This window comes from Palaemon carinicauda, chromosome 28 (assembly GCF_036898095.1).
Source record: "Palaemon carinicauda isolate YSFRI2023 chromosome 28, ASM3689809v2, whole genome shotgun sequence".
Taxonomy (NCBI): Eukaryota; Metazoa; Arthropoda; class Malacostraca; order Decapoda; family Palaemonidae; genus Palaemon; species Palaemon carinicauda.
Window position 1 is genome coordinate 62237115 of NC_090752.1, and position 9433 is coordinate 62246547.

The window sequence follows — 9433 nt, forward strand, 5'->3', positions numbered from 1 at the left end:
TCCCCTCTCCATCCTAGCTAGGACCAAGGAAGGTCAGGCAATGGCTGGTGATTAATCAGTAGAGAAACCTATAAGCTATCACAAACCTTAACTCACAAGGATGGTGAGGTTGCAACGACCAAAGGAACTAAGGAGTTTGAGCGGGATTTTAACCCCAGTCTACCGATCACCAGTCAGGGATGTTACCTCATAGGCCACCACAAGGTCTGTTTAACCTTACTTGGCCGAGTTGTTGCTACCGTTTTATTATTATTATTATTATTATCATCTAGATTACAACCTTAACTGGAAAAGCAAGATGTCACAAGCCAAAGGGCTCCAACAGGGAATAATAGCCCAGTGAGGAAAGGAAACAAGGAAATTAACAAACTACAAGAGAAGTAATGAACAATCAAAATAAAATATTTAAAGACCAGTAACAACGTTAAATTAGATCCATCACTTAGAACTATAAACACTTAAAAATAAAATAAAAGATTAAAATATGCTGTTCTTTTAAGGTCTTTATGATACCCTTACTTCTCTGGGATGTTTTCCTTTGAAGAAAAGGTGTTCTTCAATGGTTGGAGAAACGAGAGATGATTAGTATAACGAAAGGAGACGAGAGGGAATGTGATGAAGATGACGTGTAATGAGGAGACGAGAGGGAATGTGATGAAGATGACGTGTAATGAGGAGACGAGAGGGAATGTGATGAAGATGACGTGTAATGAGGAGACGAGAGGGAATGTGATGAAGATGACGTGTAATGAGGAGACGAGAGGGAATGTGATGAAGATGACGTGTAATGAGGAGACGAGAGGGAATGTGATGAAGATGACGTGTAATGAGGAGACGAGAGGGAATGTGATGAAGATGACGTGTAATGAGGAGACGAGAGGGAATGTGATGAAGATGACGTGTAATGAGGAGACGAGAGGGAATGTGATGAAGATGACGTGTAATGAGGAGACGAGAGGGAATGTGATGAAGATGGCGTGTAATGAGGAGACGAGAGGGAATGTGATGAAGATGACGTGTAATGAGGAGACGAGAGGGAATGTGATGAAGATGACGTGTAATGAGGAGACGAGAGGGAATGTGATGAAGATGACGTGTAATGAGGAGACGAGAGGGAATGTGATGAAGATGACGTGTAATGAGGAGACGAGAGGGAATGTGATGAAGATGACGTGTAATGAGGAGACGAGAGGGAATGTGATGAAGATGACGTGTAATGAGGAGACGAGAGGGAATGTGATGAAGATGACGTGTAATGAGGAGACGAGAGGGAATGTGATGAAGATGACGTGTAATGAGGAGACGAGAGGGAATGTGATGAAGATGACGTGTAATGGGGTAAAAGGATAAATGAATAAAATATAAATGCCAGAATAGGAGAGCATTCTTTCCAGCTCCTTTTCCTGCATGCAAATTATTCTTCACTTTTGATACCACTTTACAAGATTATGTTAAAATAAAAAGATTTCATACTTGGGTAATGCCATAGCCTCTGTACCATGGTCTTCCACTGATTAGAGTTCTCTTACTTGAGGGTACACTCGAAGACACTATTCTCTCTTATTTCTCTTCCTCTTTTTTGTCAAGGTTTTTATAGTTTATAGGTGAAATATATAATTCAATGTTGTTACTGTTCTTAAAATATTTTATTTGGATTGTTCATTACTTCTCTTGTAGTTTGTTAATTTCCTTGTTTCCTTTCCTCACTGGGATATTTTGCCTGTTGGAGACATTGGGCTTATAGCATCCTGCTTTTCCAACTAGGGTTATAGCTTAGCTTATAATAATAATAATAATAATAATAATAATAATAATAATAATAATAATAATAATAATAATAATAATAATAATAATAATAATAAAGTAATAGAGTAATAAAATAATAAAAGGATAAAATAGAATAAAGTAATAAAATAATAAAAGGATAAAATAGAATAAAGTAATAAAAAATAATAAAGTAATAACGTAATAGTCATAAAATAATAAAATAATAAAATGGTAAAAATAATAAAAATAAAAATAATAAAAATAATAACAACAACATTAGTAATAATAACAACAATAATAACAATAATAATAATAATAATAACAATAATAATAATTATAATAATAATGATAATAATAAATAAATTATTATTATTATATATAAAACATATCGTAAACTGCAATAAAAACACGTGAACTGAAAATGTTGAATATTTAATTTCGAAGCCTTAATCATAAAAGGATGGCATTTCCATTTTTCCCTCATCAAATACAAGTTAATTGAAAATCTAAAAATATAACCCATCACTTCACATTTATATCAATCAATCGAATAACCTTTAAAAGCACAAATTCCATGCATATTTATTAACCTTTTCCGTTTTACGTTACTGCATACCTGTTTCATCATATTCCTTTAAAGTTCGATCATTTTAAGGTTTGATAGTTTCTTTGGTCGCTGCAACCTCACCAACCTTGTGAGCTAATGAAAAAAAAGACCCCTCTCTTTCTGTCAGCCTATTCAGTAATGAAAAAAGACCCCTCTCTTCCTGTCTGCTTATTCAATAATGAAAAAAGGACCCCTCTCCTTGTATCTGCTTATTCAGTAATGAAAAAAGACATATCTTCCTGTCTGCTTATTCAGTAATGAAAAAAAGACATCTCTTCCTGTCTGCTTATTCAGTAATGAAAAAAGACATCTCTTCCTGTCTGCTTATTCAATAATGAAAAAAGGACCCCTCTCCTTGTATCTGCTTATTCAGTAATGAAAAAAGACATCTCTTCCTGTCTGCTTATTCAGTAATGAAAAAAAGACATCTCTTCCTGTCTGCTTATTCAGTAATGAAAAAAGACATCTCTTCCCGTCTGCTTATTCAGTAATGAAAAAAGGACCCCTCTCCTTGTATCTGCTTATTCAGTAATGAAAAAAGACATCTCTTCCTGTCTGCTTATTCAGTAATGAAAAAAGGACCCCTCTCCTTGTATCTGCTTATTCAGTAATGAAAAAAAGACACCTCTTCCTGTCTGCTTATTCAGTAATGAAAAAAAGACATCTCTTCCTGTCTGCTTATTCAATAATGAAAAAAGACATCTCTTCCCGTCTGCTTATTCAGTAATGAAAAAAGGACCCCTCTCCTTGCATCTGCTTATTCAGTAATGAAAAAAGACACCTCTTCCTGTCTGCTTATTCAGTAATGAAAAAAAGACATCTCTTCCTGTATGCTTATTCAATAATGAAAAAAGGACCCCTCTCCTTGTATCTGCTTATTCAGTAATGAAAAAAGACATCTCTTCCTGTCTGCTTATTCAGTAATGAAAAAAGGACCCCTCTCCTTGTATCTGCTTATTCAGTAATGAAAAAAGACACCTCTTCCTGTCTGCTTATTCAGTAATGAAAAAAAGACATCTCTTCCTGTCTGCTTATTCAGTAATGAAAAAAAGACCCCTCTCCTTGCATCTGCTTATTCAGTAATGAAAAAAGACACCTCTTCCTGTCTGCTTATTCAGTAATGAAAAAAAGACATCTCTTCCTGTCTGCTTATTCAGTAATGAAAAAAGGACCCCTCTCCTTGCATCTGCTTATTCAGTAATGAAAAAAGACACCTCTTCCTGTCTGCTTATTCAGTAATGAAAAAAAGACATCTCTTCCTGTCTGCTTATTCAGTAATGAAAAAAGACACCTCTTCCTGTCTGCTTATTCAGTAATGAAAAAGGACCCCTCTCTTCCTGTCTGCTTATTCAGTGATGAAAAAAGGACCCCTCTCCTTGTATCTGCTTATTCAGTAATGAAAAAAGACACCTCTTCCTGTCTGCTTATTCAGTAATGAAAAAAAGACATCTCTTCCTGTCTGCTTATTCAGTAATGAAAAAAGGACCCCTCTCCTTGCATCTGCTTATTCAGTAATGAAAAAAGACACCTCTTCCTGTCTGCTTATTCAGTAATGAAAAAAAGACATCTCTTCCTGTCTGCTTATTCAGTAATGAAAAAAGACACCTCTTCCTGTCTGCTTATTCAGTAATGAAAAAGGACCCCTCTCTTCCTGTCTGCTTATTCAGTGATGAAAAAAGGACCCCTCTCCTTGTATCTGCTTATTCAGTAATGAAAAAAGACATCTCTTCCTGTCTGCTTATTCAGTAATGAAAAAAAGACATCTCTTCCTGTCTGCTTATTCAGTAATGAAAAAAGACATCTCTTCCCGTCTGCTTATTCAGTAATGAAAAAAGGACCCCTCTCCTTGTATCTGCTTATTCAGTAATGAAAAAAGACATCTCTTCCTGTCTGCTTATTCAGTAATGAAAAAAGGACCCCTCTCCTTGTATCTGCTTATTCAGTAATGAAAAAAGACACCTCTTCCTGTCTGCTTATTCAGTAATGAAAAAGACATCTCTTCCTGTCTGCTTTTTCAGTAATGAAAAAAGACACCTCTTCCTGTCTGCTTATTCAGTAATGAAATAAGGACCCCTCTCCTTGTATCTGCTTATTCAGTAATGAAAAAGACATCTCTTCCTGTCTGCTTATTCAGTAATGAAAAAAGACATATCTTCCTGTCTGCTTATTCAGTAATGAAAAAAAGACATCTCTTCCTGTCTGCTTATTCAGTAATGAAAAAAGGCATCTCTTCCTGTCTGCTTATTCAGTAATGAAAAAAGACACCTCTTCCTGTCTGCTTATTCAGTAATGAAAAAAGGCATCTCTTCCTGTCTGCTTATTCAGTAATGAAATAAGGACCCCTCTCCTTGTATCTGCTTATTCAGTAATGAAAAAAGACATCTCTTCCTGTCTGCTTATTCAGTAATGAAAAAAGGACCCCTCTCCTTGTATCTGCTTATTCAGTAATGAAAAAAGACACCTCTTCCTGTCTGCTTATTCAGTAATGAAAAAAAGACATCTCTTCCTGTCTGCTTATTCAGTAATGAAAAAAGACACCTCTTCCTGTCTGCTTATTCAGTAATGAAAAAAAGACATCTCTTCCTGTCTGCTTATTCAGTAATGAAAAAAAGACATCTCTTCCTGTTTGCTTTTTCAGTAATGAAAAAAGACACCTCTTCCTGTCTGCTTATTCAGTAATGAAAAAAAGACATCTCTTCCTGTCTGCTTATTCAGTAATGAAAAAAAGACATCTCTTCCTGTCTGCTTTTTCAGTAATGAAAAAAGACACCTCTTCCTGTCTGCTTATTCAGTAATGAAAAAAAGACATCTCTTCCTGTCTGCTTATTCAGTAATGAAAAAAGACACCTCTTCCTGTCTGCTTATTCAGTAATGAAAAAAAGACATCTCTTCCTGTCTGCTTTTTCAGTAATGAAAAAAGACACCTCTTCCTGTCTGCTTATTCAGTAATGAAAAAAAGACATCTCTTCCTGTCTGCTTTTTCAGTAATGAAAAAAGACACCTCTTCCTGTCTGCTTATTCAGTAATGAAATAAGGACCCCTCTCCTTGTATCTGCTTATTCAGTAATGAAAAAGACATCTCTTCCTGTCTGCTTATTCAGTAATGAAAAAAGACATATCTTCCTGTCTGCTTATTCAGTAATGAAAAAAAGACATCTCTTCCTGTCTGCTTTTTCAGTAATGAAAAAAGACACCTCTTCCTGTCTGCTTATTCAGTAATGAAATAAGGACCCCTCTCCTTGTATCTGCTTATTCAGTAATGAAAAAGACATCTCTTCCTGTCTGCTTATTCAGTAATGAAAAAAGGACCCCTCTCCTTGTATCTGCTTATTCAGTAATGAAAAAAGACACCTCTTCCTGTCTGCTTATTCAGTAATGAAAAAGACATCTCTTCCTGTCTGCTTATTCAGTAATGAAAAAAAGACATCTCTTCCTGTCTGCTTATTCAGTAATGAAAAAAAGACATCTCTTCCTGTCTGCTTATTCAGTAATGAAAAAAGACATCTCTTCCTGTCTGCTTATTCAGTAATGAAAAAAAGACATCTCTTCCTGTCTGCTTTTTCAGTAATGAAAAAAGACACCTCTTCCTGTCTGCTTATTCAGTAATGAAAAAAAGACATCTCTTCCTGTCTGCTTATTCAGTAATGAAAAAAAGACATCTCTTCCTGTCTGCTTTTTCAGTAATGAAAAAAGACACCTCTTCCTGTCTGCTTATTCAGTAATGAAAAAAAGACATCTCTTCCTGTCTGCTTATTCAGTAATGAAAAAAAGACATCTCTTCCTGTCTGCTTATTCAGTAATGAAAAAAGACACCTCTTCCTGTCTGCTTATTCAGTAATGAAAAAAAGACATCTCTTCCTGTCTGCTTATTCAGTAATGAAAAAAAGACATCTCTTCCTGTCTGCTTTTTCAGTAATGAAAAAAGGGCCCCTCTCTTTGAATCTGCTTATTCAGTAATGAAGAAAAACTCTCTCTCTCTCTCTCTCTCTCTCTCTCTCTCTCTCTCTCTCTCTCTCTCTCTCTCTCTCTCTCTCTCTCTCTTCCTGTCAGCTTATTCAGTAACGAATAAAGAAAAACTAATTTTCTGTCTGCCTATTCTGAAAAGACAAAGCTACCCTTATGTAAATATTCCGCACAGTCCTTCCTTCCTTTTATTTTTTTGACGAACGAGAGGCCGCCATCACCACCTGCCTGTCGAGGACTAAAAAGCCCTTGGGAGTCAAGAGGCAAGGAAGGCCTCGCCTGGAGTGCGGAGATCCCCTCCATAACAAGGTACCGAGTCCAAGAAATCCTCCTGTGTCAAAGGACCTATCCCGACGGCTCCTCTGTCACTTCCCTTTGCAGGATCGATGCGAACTCAGAGTGACAATGTTTTCTCTTCGGGAGAAATGTTGCGAAATGTTGCAAAAATTCTCGGTGACAGGTTGTCACCTCTGGGATATATTGGGATGTGTTTCTTTTTTCACGAGTGTCCTTCTTGGAGAGCTTATTAAGCTCCCGGAAGTAATATAATTTCGGTATACTTATAATTAAACTTTACTTCTTGGTTTTATTCTTGATTGATTTTCGCACAAGGTTATTATAATTATTACTATTATAGTAATTTATCATCATCATCATCATTATTATTATTATTATTATTATTATTATTATTATTATTATTATTATTATCATTATTATTATTATTACTAGCCAAGCTACAACCCTGGTTGGAAAAGCAGAATATTATAAGCCCAAGGACTCCAACAGGGAAAATAGCCCAGAAAGGAAACCAAACAAGGAAATAAACTATATGAGATGTAAAGAAATCTTGCCTAATTTTGTCTTCCTTCTACTCAGAAGAGAACAAGTTATGTTCCATTTGTATTTCTAATATGTAGCCTTGCTTCGCTCCACTGATTTTCTAAATATGTTTTAAGCTTTGGCTCCTATTTTTACACGCCTGTTACTTTTTTTTTGTCTATTTTTATTTACATACAAACAATATATATACATATATATTTACATATACTATATTATATATATAATTATATATATATATATGTGTGTATATAAATATATATAATACATATATATATATACATATATATATATATATATATATATATATATATATATATATATATATATATCATACATATATAATTATATACAATATATCATATATATCCAAAATATCATTTTATATATATAATATATACATATATATATATCATACATATATAAACACATGCTTTTGTATATAAATATGTAGTGTGGCAGTATAATAGGTTATCGAACTTATGGGGACTGGAAACTTCTAAAAAATGCAACCTCAATCTCTTTTTTTCCTGTGGGATGCCTGAAAAGGAAGACCACAGCCTTTTGGTGACTGTCTCATACAAACTACCAATCAGCCACGACAAGAGGTTCCATTCCTTAAAAGGAGAAAAAATGACATGCCATGTCTTCAGATACACTTGAAAATTTGTATTTAAAAACCGGTGAATGTCTGGCAACATTTATTCCAGGATTTTTACCGTTTTAAAAACGGTTATATTGACATAAAGGAGTGATATTACGGTCACCAAGCCGTGAAAATTATAACAAAGTAAGGTAAAATTACGGTCGCCTGTATTTTACTGAAATACGGCTGAGAACAGTTTATTTTTACGGATATTTTCCGATTAAAATTACGTTTTTGTTTTAACATTGTACCTTTGAATGAGCATTGAAGCGATGTAGAAGAAATGCATGTTGCATGATAGAGAAAACTAAACCTTTAGGTTTTCTTGAGTTTCCCTTGAAGTCAAGAATTTTGTCGATATAGAAAAAGAGTAGCCATTCAAGCATCAGAAAGAGCTAAGGACTGGTGGAGGAATGTCCTAAAAACAACAACAACAACAACAACAAATGCAGACATTTCTAATCCATTGCAGAGCAATGGCTTCAGACATGTCTTGGTCATGTCCGGGGGTTGAGAGTTTTCAACACCACGCTGGCTACTGAGGATTGGTGGTGGTGGGAGAGTTCACAGAAAACCGACCTAGTATGAGTGGCGATACATAAACCCTTTCACCACGTCAAGGTATCCCCACTCAAAATGTACTCTCTCTCTCTCTCTCTCTCTCTCTCTCTCTCTCTCTCTCTCTCTCTCTCTCTCTCTCTCTCTCTCTCTCTCTCTCTTATGAATGAATGATAACAGACATAAGTTGTCATCACACATAACTTATTATCTAGAACTGATCAGTGTTAACTATATAGCATATAAAACGAAATAAAACAATAAATGCGGACAGTCAGCCTCTAGACGAGGACGTAAGAAGAAGAAAGAGCCTCCTTTATTCTTAAGCACACCTTTCTTCTTCCCCCCCACGCCCCCCCCCCCACCCCCAACCCCCCCCCCCTAAAAAAAAGGCAAATGGACACGACATATCTCGGGTAGTTAAACTTATTCTTATATTTCAAAACCAAAAAATTCCCTAACATGCGACACTCAGCGCAAGATGAAAAGAAATTAATAAAAACGAGTCTTTTTTTTATATTCTTTATATTCTTATCGGAGGAAGAATATGAAGAATATGAGAAAAGCCTCAACCAGGGATCTGAAGGGTAAAGAATATAAGAAACAGTTTCATTAAGAAAGAATGAATGAGCAAAATTCGATGATAAATGTCTTGGCAAAATTAACTATAAAGGCCGCTCATGAATGGCAGAGGCAAGGGACACTAACAACGCCCTGACTAGCAGGACAATGCCCTAGAGACTGACCATATATATATATATATATATATATATATATATATATATATATATATATATATATGATCAGCTCCCAAGTCCCTTCTTCACCTAAGCTAGGACCAGGGAGGGTCAGGCAATGGCTGATGATCTCTCAGCAGCCATCCTTAGCTCATAAGAATGGCGAGGTTGCAGACACAAGCAACTATCGAACGTGAGTGGGACACGAACCCCAGTCCGGCTATCGCCAGGCAGGGACGTTTCCAATAGGCCACCTCAAACTTTAAGAATAGATAAGAATTGTGTAAGAATCGATAGTGTAAGACATCTGGAAGTTGA

At 35.5% G+C, this 9433-nt stretch overlaps 1 protein-coding gene across 1 annotated transcript; it reads right to left on the minus strand.

The window, feature by feature from the left end:
• Positions 1–556: 556 nt before the first annotated feature.
• Positions 557–8109, minus strand: LOC137621850 (DNA-directed RNA polymerase II subunit RPB1-like). Its single transcript, XM_068352358.1, has 2 exons — positions 8072–8109; positions 557–1403 (listed from the first exon to the last, which is right to left on the minus strand). Exons 1-2 carry the CDS (start codon positions 8107–8109, stop codon positions 557–559), a joined length of 885 nt encoding a protein of 294 aa, XP_068208459.1.
• Positions 8110–9433: the final 1324 nt, after the last annotated feature.